The 15,165-nt window shown below is 35.1% G+C and overlaps 1 protein-coding gene across 1 annotated transcript in view; it reads right to left on the reverse strand.

The window, feature by feature from the left end:
- The window catches only part of loxl2b (lysyl oxidase-like 2b), a 138,907-nt gene that overhangs the window by 74,096 nt on the left and 49,646 nt on the right, over nucleotides 1-15,165 (reverse strand). Inside the window, exon 4 of the mRNA XM_030144137.1 lies at nucleotides 6,567-6,778. Coding sequence (XP_029999997.1) covers nucleotides 6,567-6,778 — 212 coding nt within the window. The remainder of the gene's footprint in view (nucleotides 1-6,566; nucleotides 6,779-15,165) is intronic.

The raw sequence follows: 15,165 nt of genomic DNA on the forward strand, positions 1-15,165 counted from the left end.
GAGAAGTTGTCACCCGAATATTTGAGGAACGCTTGCGCAAGTTTCAGGAAGCGTGTGAAGGCAGTTATTGAGAAAGAAGGAGGACACATAGAATAAAAACATTTTCTATTATGTACATTTTCTTGTGGCAAATAAATGACTTTCAATAAACTAATTGGTCATACACTGTCTTTCAATCCCTGCCTCAAAATATTGTAAATTTTGCTTCCCCACCCTGTAGTGCATGTTTATCCAGAGTGGAAGACATCACATTGAGGTGTATTTACAAAAACAGAAGAAAGGGAGTACGTTTAGTAGTGTGATGATGTGCATATGACCAGATGTGGATGCCATGGAGAGTAAAAAAAGCTTCACCAAAAACTTTTTCCACACAAGGTCATAGTCAAGAGTGGGTCATAGTGATTGGTTTAATAATATGACAACTGTTGGAATGGAATGGAACTCAAACCTAACTAGTAAATCGGCTAAAATTTACTTAGGGGGTCAAATGAGTAGCTATTTTTGTCAAAAAAAAAAAAAAGGTGTAAGAAATGCATAGAACTATGTTGAAATAATGCTAATCCATTTGTGCACAGACTACTGATATTATTTGACAGTGGAAGCTATATTTTCAGAAATATTGGATTTTGAATAGCACGTGTATGTGAAAACTTTTGCTGGTAGACGGACGTGACATTACCCATGATGCTCTGGTCAGTACCAGTACTTTATTAGGAATAAACTTATATACTTACTATTGCTAATTCTCCTCTTATTCCTAAATATTAGTATTGTGGATCTAAAACAATAACAGCTGACACAAAAACACAAAATGTGGCAGTGGACGGATGTGACATGGTTGTTCCAGATCCCATCATACTGATGCTCGGCAGCCATGTCACCGTTTCCACAAATGATCCCTGTGCAAAAACTAGGATCAGAATTATTTATTGTGTAGTTTATCATCATACTAAAGAGTAAATAACAATATAGAATTGTTATTTCTTTATACAAATGCTTATTATTGGAAAACTGTTGATTTAAAAAGTGACATGTGACATTCTTAATGTATGTATTGGCGTAACATAAGCAGGATGGATCAGCACCATACTCCATATTACAACCTGTAAAAATAAAACATGTGATATGTAGGATAGAATCTGTAAGAAAAATTGGGGAATCTAAAAGAATAGAATATTTGTTTTTCAGGTAAATTCAGTTCAAATATAACTTGGCCATTTGTGACATGAAAATATAGCGTTAATTGTGATGAAATTGGACATTTTTGAGCTGAAAACATAGTTCATATGACCATCAACATGTTGCAACAGAACTGAAATCCTGTAAATTTGCAGAACTTGCATTTACCAACACAAAGTTCCTTTAGGGATTCACTTATATTGATTTCTTATGCACAAAGACAGAAATAAGACCTCTAAGCAAATTTTAGCCAAAATACAAAATTGCCAGATTACAGCGTTAACACTTTGGCCACCATGTCAATTTCATTTCTTTACCCATGGCAGCTGTTCCTGCCTTTCAAAGTTAATCCAACTTGCTTAGGCCTGAAAATGTCACTGAGGACAGGCCACGTTAGGGTTAGGGTTAGGTTTAAAGGGTTACCCTAACCTAGGGATAGGGTTTGAAAGGCAGGGACCGCTGCATGGGTAAAGAAATGAAACTGACATGGTGGCCAAAGTGTTAATGCTGTAACCTGGCAATTTTGTGGAAAACAAGATGGACGCCCATTGTCCCCTCCCATGACCTTTGATTGGATTTAAATCCCACCGCTACTTCGTGCAAACCAGTTTTAACTTGGATTGAACAATTTGCCCCTGCTCACTAACGCATGAAAACCTGGGTCTGTAAATTTGGACAAATATCCACCAATTCCCTATCTACTGATGTCCATAAAAGAAAATTGTATATGTATGTATATATATAATGTATAGTTTTGTTTGATACACCCTGTAGTATTTGGGATTATTGACTTTGCGGTTTATTATTTATTTCTTAATTTAATTTTTTATTTATTTATTTTTTCCCCCCTAAGCTTCTATTTGTCTTTGTTACCCCTGTCACAACATTTTGTCAAGCACTAAATAAAAAAATAAAATTCAATAAAATTAAAAAAAAAAAAAAACACAGGTCGGTCAGGAGTCAAACAGCTCATTTTTGTTCCAAAGCCTGATGGTGTGTAAATCTAATCACATAACTGAACTGCCTTATGAAATACAGATCAGAGCCGAAACACACGATTTATGAGTTGGTTGTGTTGTACCTGACCGAGCTGAAAAAGCAACCTAACTTGTAGGATTTTGACATGATGAAGTTTCCTGTGTGTTTCAAAGGTTTCCACGCACATAAATCCAATTTAACCTCTGCTCCAACCTTGTCTGACACACACCAATGACAGTTCAGGCTGTTAGCAACAAATATTTTACCTGCATAGCTGCTTTTTCTCATTTTTACTCATGTTGTTTTACAGCATTTGCATGTTCATGTCTGTGCATCCATTATGAGTGGCTACTTAACCCTTTAAGCACCAAAGTTACACTATTGCTACAAGCTACATAACTGAATGAAACAGACCATAGCTCCAGATAGAGCCGCCACCTTCCAAACAATAAATGACAGACATGTGCCCCTTCAATCCTAACACCATTTCTACTGTTCAAAGTGAAGAAGAAAATCCAGTTTGAAAGCTGTGGTCCTGAGCTGGTTTCGTAAGAAGGTAAAGTTTATATCGTTTTAGTTTGGGTAGCTAGGGACAGATTTGGCTATTCTGCTGTTTGGCTAAAAAGCTACAAAACTTACTGCATTTTACTTTCTACTAATGTTTAAGTTCATTTATTTTAACCCCTTTAGCCCTATCAGCCTACCTGCAGGCCGAAAAAATATATTAATATTCATCTACTATAAAAATATAATAAATCAGGACAATGGATGTTTTTTTCAATTTTTGCTCAAAGTTTAGACCCTAATATTAATAAAAGTACATCAAAAGTGTATTTTTGTGCAAACTTTAATGTTCAAACATGATTTTTAATCTTTGTGGGGAGAAATATACGCTATTAAAAATCTCCGACACAAACAATTAATTTATGCATATCATCGTCAATCCAGCCGGAAAAAAAACAGGCGAGGATAAAAAAATTCTAATTTCTCTTTTACACTGAACAAAAATATAAACGCACCACTTTTGTTTTTGCTCCCATTTTTCATGAGCTGAACTCAAAGATCTAAAACTTTTTCTATATACACAAAAGGCCTATTTCTCTCAAATATTGTTCATAAATTTGTCTAAATCTGTGTTAGTGAGCACTTCTCCTTTGTCCTTTGCTGAGATAATCCATCCACCTCACAGGTGTGGCATATGAAGATGCTGATTAGACAGCAGGATTATTGCACAGGTGTGACTTAGGCTGGCCACAATAAAAGGCCACTCTAAAATGTGCAGTTTTACTGTATTGTGGGTGGTCCAGGGGGGGTCAGAAAACCAGTCAGTATTTGGTGTGACCACCATTTTCCTCGCACAGTCTTCTTCATGAATTCTCTGAAACAGCTTTGGAGATGGCTTATGGTAGAGAAATGAACATTCAATTCACAGGCAAAAGCTCTGGTGGAGATTCCTGAAGTCAGCATGCCAATTGCATATTCCCTCAAAACTTGTGACATCTGTGGTATTGTGCTGTGTGATAAAACTGCACATTTTGGAGTGGCCTTTTATTGTGGCCAGCCTAAGTCACACCTGTGCAAAAATCATGCTGTCTAATCAGCATCTTGATATGCCACACCTGTGAGGTGGATGGATTATCTCAGCAAAGGAGAAGTGTTCACTAACACAAATTCAGACAGATTTGTGAACAATATCTGAGAGAAATAAACCTTGTGTGTACACAGAAAAAGTTTTAGATCTTTGAGTTCAGCTCATGACAAATGGGAGCAAAAACAAAAGTGGTGCGTTTATATTTTTGTTGAGTGTACTATAAAAATATAATAAATCAGGACAATGGATGTTTTTTTCAACTTTTGCTCAAAGTTTAGACCCTAATGTTAATAAAAGTACATCAAAAGTGTATTTTAGTGCAAACTTTAATGTTCAAACATGATTTTTAATCTTTGTGGGGAGAAATATACGCTATTAAAAATCTCCAACACGAACAATTAATTTATGCATATCATCGTCAATCCAGCCGAAAAAAAACAGGCGAGGATAAAAAATTCTAATTTCTCTTTTAATTTGTTACAGTTTACTCAGGCATAGTAATAGATGCAATATTTTAGACAATGGGAATAGATTCTGTGAGGTCTCTAAATGTCCACAGACACCAAGAACATCCATATGAACCTTATTATTGTGGAGTAATTCTTCATTTACTTTGGGTATGTCTTTTTAGGCGTTTTTCCCCTGAAAATATGGTCAGGGTTTAACAGATTAAAGCTGCGTATGACTTTCGTCACCAATTTTTCATCAAATCTGTCAAATCCGAGTCATAGCCTAAGTATCACGAATCTGTAAGTCTTTCCGTAATTATGCACCTGAATCTCTTCCCTCACGGTCAACAATTTCGCAGTTACTCCACCATAAACAATCCATGTGTTTACAAACAGAGTTGGTAGGTTACTCAGGCATTTTCAGAAATCCATTGCAAAGTGCATTGTGAGAAGAGGAGCTCCACGCAGCTGCAGTAGCAAGAGGCAATGAAGCCGTGAAGGAGGAGATTCAGGTGCGTAATCACAGAAAGGCTTACGGATTTGTGACACCTAGGTTTTACAAATTTGATGAAAAATTCGTAATGAAAGTCATAATGCAGCTTTCAGGATAAAATGACAAAAAATAAAAACACAAGAAAACATCCACGTAAATATGTTCAAAGTAGTGCTGGGCAGCGATTAAAAAGAAAAAAAATTAAAAATCGCAATTAATCGCGTGGATTTCTGTGATTAATCATGATTAATCGCATAGTGCCCTGCGATGAACTGGCGACTTGTCCAGGGTGTACCCCGCCTTCGCCCCTATGTAGCTGGGATAGGCTCCAAGCGACCCCCGTGACCCTAGTGAGGATAAAGCGGGTTCAGAAAACGAATGAATGAATGATAATCGCATAGTTATATGGGGGGGGGGGGGGGGGGGGGGTTGCTGGCATCAACAGCGTGTATGGCCTTTCAGTGATATTTCAGACTGGAAGTACTCCAGTGATAAAAAATAATTCCACATTGCAGTGCTTCCAGACAACTTTGTCCTTCTCAACCCCACCATCTGAAGACACTTAAAATGAAAATGTCCATGTAAAAGACCGCTACTTTTCTCCATGTTTATGTCCCCACCAGTTTATTTCCACTTGTGAGTGATTGACAGGAGTCTTAAGCCCACTAATAAGTACTAATACTAATAAGACCAATAATATGTGATGTTCAGTTGTTCAAAGCAAGTAAAGGGCAAGCAAGAATAAGTTGCACTAATGTATGTTTTGTCCTTGCGGTGTTACCGTAGCCAGTCCGGACATAAGAAGGAACTAACAGACACGTTTCTTTCACTGTTTGTATGGCCCCAAAAACGTTGGCCTGTGAGTATTTTATGTTCAGCTGTAGGAATGAATATTATAAAATATCTCTGATGTGAACCTTTGTTGCTGGATAAAAAGACGTTGTAAATCTTAAGTTAATCTGTAAATGCTAATCGTTAGCTTGTCTATGGATTTTCCCATTCAAGTTAGCATCGAGCTAGCAATCTTTTTCCCATTCATTTAAATGTATAATGCCATGTAAATATACTAAGGCAATGAGCATAACTGAGACATATTTTGTATGTATGTTGCAGTTTTACAGTGAGTCTCAAGTAAAAGATTTGGACAGAAGTTTTGGGCAGCCAGCTTTTCTTGGGAAACCTGTTGTCTATCTGCCGAGCTAATTGCTACAATAATTACAATTCTAACTCATATTATTATAATTATGCAAGCAGGGGCAGAATAATATGAGTTAGAATAAAACGGCATTAACGTGAGATAAAAAAAAAATTGTCAGCGTTATTTAATGAATGCGTTAATGTGGTAATAACACGTTAACTTGCTCAGCCCTAGTTCAAAGTTCAGTCTACTACTAGTTACACAATCCAATATGGCCACCGCCCTGTGATGTTACAACATGCAAATTAGATAAGTACATTTACTTTTATCATAACTTTGGGTCATATCCAATATTTTTCTCATTTACAGAATGACTATCTCTAACCATTTCCAAGCTACAGCTTTTTGAAATGCTTATATCAAAATGTAATGTTTTTGTTTTTTGTTTTTTTTTAAACCAGCACCTGAAGGGTTAACATGTTACAACCAGTATGTGTGTGCGGTAAAGAAATGAGGGAAAACAGATCATATTTGACCATCTGCCAGAGGCAAGTCAAGCTATTTCTAAGAAACAGCGAACTGACTCAGAGTACTCACCCAGTGGCCACATTGTTCCACCCACCCACCCCCCACTCCTATAATTCCATGACTATTAGTTAAAGTGGCCACTAGTGAATTAAGCTGTAAACCCCCCTCTCATCTCTGGTTTACCTGGGCCTCATATACCCGGATACTCACTTGTAGACTCTGGTGTTGTATCTCCTCTCTCCCGGGAAGCCAAACATGCCACAAATAACTCGGCTGTTAAACTGAGTCCACTCTGCGTTACAGATCTGCTTCCATTTACCGCCGTCCTTCACCTCCACGTAGCCCTCTGTTACCGGGATACGTTTACGGTACGATGACAGGATGGCTCGTATGCGGACGTCTTCAACTTGGATGTCAAGACTCTGTGAGGAAGAAATAGAGAATATTAGAGAAAGAGAGCAACCATAAAATCAATGACCTGATCATAAATTAAGGTGTACGAGTATATTTGCATCAGTTATTAATCAATATAGTAAAAAGATCCCCCCAAAACCATACCCAAAATGTTTCTTTGGCCATCTTATTACTAGATCTTGCAATCCTCCAAATTTGAAGAAAATCGGATAAAAACTGATAAAATAAGTGTGAAATCGTGCACAATTTTATTATTATAAGAGAGCAAAATTATTGTACATAATGTTTTGGAACACAATAAATAATTACTACTCAACTCCTGTGTCTTTTTTATTACAAAATACACACATCACATTGCTTTTCATTTATTGATCATTTTTGTTGGACAGCTGTTTGATTATCAATTCTTATTTTCAGTATTAAGACAATCAACCATTTTGTTCTGAAAACCCTTCTTTTACAGCCCTTTAATTGTAATAATAGAATGGGAACCTGTTATTTCAGTATTATGACTAAATATGCACAACTAGACAGATTTTGCACACCACTGTAAGTAAAGGCAAACTTTTAATATTTCAAAAATTCATCAAAAATTCGAATTTCTGAGAACTGTGAAGTTACATAAAAAATTTGAAATTAATCCATCCAGTGGTTTCACAGAGGAAATTGTTGAAATGTCAACATCAGTGACCTTGAGTCTGCCCCCTCAAGGTCACTCAAGGTCAAAGGTCATGGACCCAAATGAAAGTCCATATATGACTTCTATCAGCGCTCAATAGTAACTATACTGATATCTGTAACCATTTCCATTTTATAAGCCATTAAAATATGGTCCATTATATGTAAAGGTACATTTGTATCATTTCAACTAGGGATGTAACGGTATGAAAATTTCATATTACGGTTATTGTGACCAGAATTATCACGGTTATCATTATTATCGCGGTATTGTTGAAATGTGGTCAAAATGTTCAAAAAGTACAAATACACACACTGAAAAAATTTGAAAAAATAAATAAATAAATAAATAAAATAAATAAAAATAAAAAACAAAAAATAAATAAATAAATAAAATAATCGGCACAATGTACTATCTGTTGCAGAAACATTCAAATATTAACATGTAAACATCAAACATACAAATGTGCATTAAAGATGTGTACTTATGTGTATTTTTGCACATCTTTTGTCTACTTTAGTATGTTTTTAGTGTTTTTTTGCATTTTTATGTGTACTTTAGTGTATTTATAGTGTATTTTTGCATACGTTTTGTATACTTTAGTGTATTTTTGCATATTTTTAGTATACTTTAGTATGTTTTTAAATGTATTTTTGCATATTTTTGTATACTTTAGTGTATTTTGCATATTTCTGTATACTTCGGTGTATTTTTGCATATTTTTTAGTATACTTTAGTACATTTTTTGTGTATTTTTAAATTTTTTGTATACTTTAGTACATTTTTAGTGTATTTTTGCATATGTTTTATATACTTTAGTGTATTTTTGCATATTTTTAGTATACTTTAGTATGTTTTTAGTGTATTTTTGGATATTTTTGTAAACTTTAGTGTATTTTTGCATATATTTGTATACTTTAGTGTATTTTTGCATATTTTTTAATATACTTTAGTACATTTTTAGTGTATTTTTGCATATTTTTGTATACTTTAGTGTATTTTTGCATATTTTTTAGTATACTTTAGAACATTTTTAGTGTATTGTTGCATATTTTTGTATACTTTAATGTATTTTGGCATATTTTTTAGTGTGGTTTAGTATAGTTTTTACTTTATTTTTGCATATTTTTTGTATACTTTAGTGTATTTTCAGTGTAATGCTGTGAGAAACATTTGTATTTGTCATTATTTCTAGTTTATTCTGTTCTTATTTGACTGGTTCTGATCCACTTTAGCTCATACTGGTCTAAATGTGGAACCTGAACCAACATGAGTCTAAAACAGTGAGCGCCACACCAAACATACAAATGTGCATTAAAGATGGCACCTTATAGCCATTGTTGGACCATTTTCCAGATCAAGTTTGTGTTCAAAGTGCGGTAATCAAACACGGTTATCATGATAATTAGAATTTAAACGGTAATACTAACCTTCAGGAATTTTACCGCGGTTTATCGCTATACCGGTAATCGTTACATCCCTAATTTCAACAAAGGATAACAGAAGTATGGAAGTAGTCACCCAACACCCAAAATCCACCTTATGTTTACATGTTCTGAAATGCTAGATCTCTGCAACCTGACATGACGACTTGCTATACATCACATCTCATCAAACACCAGTTCCTGTGTTACACAACACATCATAAAAGACCCCCCACCTCTCCCATCAAGAGTACAACCACAGCCACTCCACTCCTGTGCTTGTAAATCTTGTCCAGATTGCTCAAACACTTTTACAGTGAATCACCTTATTAATGTTAAACACCATGACCAGCTGCCCTGCAACTGTTTTTGGCTTTAAAAGCTAAGATGCAGCAGTAACACATGTAAAACACATTTGAGTGCGTTGCTGATAAAGGAAAAATGCAGATACAATGTTAGTAAAAGTGCATTAGGGGGTTATTATGATGCTGTTATTTCCAGGCGCCTTGTGTCTACATGTTTGGCCACAGACCACAGCTGTGCAGGACTTGGACCGTCTTATAATGCTTACATAGAAGACCAGATACTGTCCCTAAACCAGTGGTTCCCAACCTTGTTTGGCTGGAGACTTTTATCTGCAAAAATTAATTTGTTTTTGATCATGTAATGGTTTGCTATACTATGTTGCAGATAAACATTAATTTTAGAGGACATTTAGTCTATATAATGTATATTATTATGGATGGAGGCAGAAAAGCCAGGGGTAGATTACTGCACAAAGTGAGAATTTTATTTTCCTTGGTCAGGATTAGGGATGTAACCATTACCGGTATAACGATAAACGGTAAAATTGCAGACGGTTAGTATTACCATTTAAATTCTAATTATCATGATAACCGTGTTCGATTACCACACTTTTAGGGGAAAAAACCCTATGTAAAGATATGCTTTTATGTCAAATATTAGAGTATAGTTTTTATTTATTACAATTTTAATTGTATATACCTAATATTTGGAACCAATATTCACTTTTAAAGTCTTTGAAAAGGTTCGTTAAGCATCTTTGTGTTATTTATGCAATAAATTATATAATTTTTTCAAATCGGATTTTATATTTTTTTGTGTGTTTTTTGTCCTTCTTTTGATATAGTAGGTTAAGGTGAAAAAAGTAATAGGCAGATGAAATAGATGAAGTTGTGCTGAAAAAAAAAGATACCAAACATGGGTATAGTAAACATTTGTTTATATAGTATATAAAGGCAAAATCAAAAGTACTCAAAAATGGCCAAAATAGGCTTTTTTTTTTTAAATACAACTTGGTTAAATTATTTCAGTGTGTGCATAAGTACATTTTGAACATTTTGAGCACAATTTCAATAATACCGCGATAGTAATGATAACTGTGATAATTTTGGTCACAATTACCGTGATATGAAATTTTCCTATTGTTACATCCCTAGTCAGGATATGTACAGTCAGTCCAACTTGGATTTACAAGGCTGACAATTAATACTGAACAAACAAGAACTCAAACTATGAATTATGAAAGAGCTGCAGCATCTGAAACTGACCACAATGAACATTTGAAAGATAAACAGTACCACAGTGCTTCAGTTTCAGCTTCATAGTTTGTCATCTCTTTTATATATTGGGATTGTCTCTGTCAACTCACCATATATTTTTTATTAGTATGTTTTTTGTTTTTTTAATTTTTTAATCAATTACTAGAAATTTCAGGTGACCCCATTTGAATTCCAGGCGACCCCACGTGGAGTCCAGAACCCAAGGTTGAAAAACCTAAAGGATTCACTTTCACTTGCAATGTCAGTCAGCTTCCCCTTCCCCACAGTGAAACCAGTTCCATAGAACACAAGCTTTAAATACTGACTTTATTAACCCATAAACAACCAGTGCTACTTTTGTGGCAGTTTCCAAATGAATATTTCCACTCCATCTAACCTTCATTAAAGGAGTGATATTTAGCTTTTTTTTTTTTTTTTTTTTTTTTTTTAAATGTAATTATGCATTTTCAAACATTTCCCTGTGGTCTACATAAACTGTAAATGCTCTGCTTGGGTCTGAATTCTTCATTAATTCAACTCGACAGGTCCATCTTCAACCCTATTTCTGAGTAATGACACCAGAAAGGCGGTTTTGAGCGCTGGCCCTTTAAATGCAAATGAGCCACTTCATGCCCCGCCCCTTCCAGGTTGTTGGCTGTGCTGCTCTGTCCCGTTCAACCAACAACTGAACATTTTAGGTAATCAGCTCGAAGTTTGGACATATTTTCAGTATGGACTACAACCACTGCTGCTGACAAACAATTATGTCGTACTCTGAGAAATGTTCGTCGGATGTCTTGACCTTATATGTGCAAATGTCGTGACTAGGGCTGGGCAAGTTAGCACGTTACTACCGTGTTAACGCATTCATTAAATAACTCTGACAATTTTTTTTTTTTATCTCACATTAATGCCGTTTTATTCTAACTCATATTCTTCCGCCCCTGCTTGTGTGTGTGTAGCGATTAGCTTGGCAGATAGACAACAGGTTTACCAAGAAAAGCCGGACGCCCAAAACTTCTCTACAAATCTCTTACTTGAGACTCACTGTAAAACTGCAACATACGTACAGAATATGTCTCAGTTATGCTCATTGTCTTAGTACATTTACATGGCATTATACATTTAAATGAATAGGAAAAAGATTGCTAGCTCGATGCTAACTTGAATGGGAAAATCCATAGACACGCTAATGATTAGCGTTTACAGATTAATTTAAGATTTACAACGCCTTTTTATCCAGCAACAAAGGTTCACATCAGAGATATTTTATACTATTTATTCTTACAACAACTGAACATAAAATACTCACAGGCAAACGTTTTTGGGGCCATACAAACAGAGTGAAAGAAAGGTGTCTGTTAGTTCCTTCTTATGTCTGAACTAGCTACGGTAACACTGGCAGGACAAAACATATGTTAGTGCAACTTATTCCGACCACTAGAGGGCCCCCTTTGCTTGCTTTGAACAACTGAACATCACATATTGTTGGGCTTATTAGTATTAGTACTTATTAGTGGGCTTAAGACTACTGTCAATCACTCACAACTGGAAATAAACTGGTGTGGCAATAAACATGGAGAAAAGTACCGGTCTTTTACATGAACATTTTCATTTTAAATGTCTTCAGATGGTGGGGTTGAGAAGGACAAAGTTGTTTGGAAGAACTGCAATATGAAATTATTTTTTATCACTGGAGTACTTCCAGTCTGAAATATCACTTAAAGGCAATACACGCTGTTGATGCCAGCACCCGCACCCCACCCCAAATATAACTATGCGATTAATCGTGATTAATCACAGAAATCCACGTGATTAATTGCGATTAAAAAATGTAATCGCTGCCCAGCACTAGTCGTGACATAACTAGTTATAGGCGTAACAAATTAAGCAGGAATTAAACATGTTGTAGAAATCGACTCGACTTTTGCCAAAATGAATATAAAGATAGCTTTGCAGCACCTGGAGGGTTCCAATTCAAACTTTATGAACTATTAGGGTCCAAATGCACAAATAAATGAACCAAAGACTAATAAAAGTGGGTTTAGCAAAATATGACCCCTTTAAGTGATTTATTACCATTTATTATAATATTATCCTCTGTATTTTGTATTTTTTCAGTGAAAATCTGGTATTTTCCAATATCTAATCCACTGATCATGCAGATGTTCATAAAAGTTCAGACTGAAGTTTAGGGTTATTATATCAAAAAAGAGAAAACTTAACAATAAGTGACATCAGTAACCGAACATAAAAGTACAGGGGTTGGACAAAATAATGGAAACACCTTCACCTCAAGATGATAATGCCCCAATCCATACAGCTAGAATTGTTAAAGAATGGCATGAGGAACATTCTAATGAAGCTGAGCATCTCGTATGGCCGGCACAGTCCCCAGACCTCAACATTATTGAGCATTTATGGTCAGTTTTAGAGATTCAAGTAAGACGTCGATTTCCACCGCCATCGTCTCTAAAAGAGTTGGAGGGTATTCTAACTGAAGAATGGCTTAAAATTCCTTTGGAAACAATTCACAAGTTGTATGAATCAATACCTCGGAGAATTGAGGCTGTAATTGCCGCAAAAGGCGGACCTACACCATATTAAATTATATTTTGTTGATTTTTTAAGGTGTTTCCATTATTTTGTCCAACCCCTGTAAGTGTCTACAACCAGTGTCAATTGTCAAACTACATGCATTTTACTGATGAATTAATAATCAAAGATAACATTATTTCTATGTTCACTACAGAGCCTCTGAACATCCAAACGGGTCATATCTGATGACTGTGAAAAGATGACAAATTGTGTTTTAGCCTGAATTATTTCAATGCATTGATTGGTTTAATGGATCAAAAGTTATTAAACATTTTAGATCAGTAGATGTTTTGGTTGTCAGTGGCTGTTTGGGTTTTTGAGGGTTTAAAGTACAGCATATCCTCAGTCTTTCTATCATTACAGCTGTTGGTATTATTCAAACTGATAAAAAAAAAAAAAAAAAAAAAAAAAAAACATCTGTGAGAAAGCTGCAGTCAGTGTTCCCATATGCATGTTCAGTCTGCCAGGTTTGTAAAGACAGAAAGAACACCGCAGGATGAGATCTGGCAGTCCGATCACGTCTGGAACGTACGGTACAACACAACACAACACAACAGCTTCTCTTTTTGCCTGTTACAGTTTCACAGTGTGAACATGGTGGACAGACGTTGGCCTTCACAGGTTCACACATGCATATGTACACATACGTTGACATCACAGACATAAGCAACGACATCTTTAACCTCTAACATTATGAAATGCACAGATGGATGTACATGTGCCAGGTCTGGAGCTCAGAATATAAGGTCAAAGCATGTATAATCTACACATGAAAATGTACAGTTCAGTTCATTTTCATGCCTTTTAATATTTTCTTTTTTTTGGCATACTCATTAAAGCAGCATATGACTTTCATTACAATTTTTTTCCAAATGTGTCAAACCCCAGTGATATCCTAATTATCACTAATCCATTAGGCAAGGCAAATTTATTTATATAGCATGTAGAAGCCAATAATGTAATAACAACCGATAACATAATAACAGCCGATAACATAATAAATTTGCCAGTTTTAAAATGTAATGAGCCAATAATGTAATATCTGGCTAATAACGTAATAAAAGTCCTGAACCGATAACGTAATAGCTTTTGGCCAGTAATGTTATAACTTGTTACGTTTTTTTTTTTTTTTCCCCAACTGTATTTAATGAACATTTTCAATGAACACAACAGACATTATATCAATTCGTAACAGTCAATGCGCAATCAAGAATGACATATCTGACTGTCAGCACTCATTCCTTCCCACCCACCCAACCCACAGGCCAAATAAATAAATAAAAAATAAGGAAAAACATAAAAGAAAATCAAAAACAGAAACCATAAATAATGTTATAACGTCTTATGTTATTGACTCAGTTATTACATTTGCAAAGAATTTTTTTTTACCAGGCCAATAACGTAATAACCAGCCAATAAGTTATAATGTTATTGGCTAAAAGTTATTACGTTATCGGTTCAGGACTTTTATTACGTTTTTGGCCAGATATTACGTTATTGGCTCATTACATTTTAAAACTGGCAAATTTATTATGTTATCGGTTGTTATTACATTATTGGCTTCTAAATGCTATTTAAATAAATTTGCCTTGCCCAATGGATTAGTGATAATTAGGATATCACTGGGGTTTTGACAAATTAAAAAAAAAAATTGTAATGAAAGTCATATGCTGCTTTAACAAGTATGCCACAAAAAAGAAAATACTAAAAGGCATGAAAATGAACTGAACTGTACTTATTCCATTTTAAAAATGGCAAATTTATTACATTAAACTGACACTGTGGTGAGCCAAACACATACATTTCGTTTAATAAGGTACTGATAGTGCATTTACTGAATGATAATAAAGCAAGTCTGAAGTCTCTTCATCCTTGGGGGGGGGGGGGCAACCAGTCAATGTAAATAACAGCAGGTTGTGACAGTTTTCGTCCACCTATATCCTACATTACTCGTACTAACGTTCACCTCAACCGAACTGTCGGCAAGCTCAGAATTCATAAACGTCCCCATGCACTGGGGTGCCATAAAGGGGAGGAGGGGGGTGTAAATGTGAAAAATAAATAAAAACACACCTCACAAAATATAAAAATAGCCTAAAATATTGTACACATTTTAAATGTATATGTATAAA

Source organism: Sphaeramia orbicularis, chromosome 9, assembly GCF_902148855.1.
Source record: "Sphaeramia orbicularis chromosome 9, fSphaOr1.1, whole genome shotgun sequence".
NCBI classification, from domain to species: Eukaryota; Metazoa; Chordata; class Actinopteri; order Kurtiformes; family Apogonidae; genus Sphaeramia; species Sphaeramia orbicularis.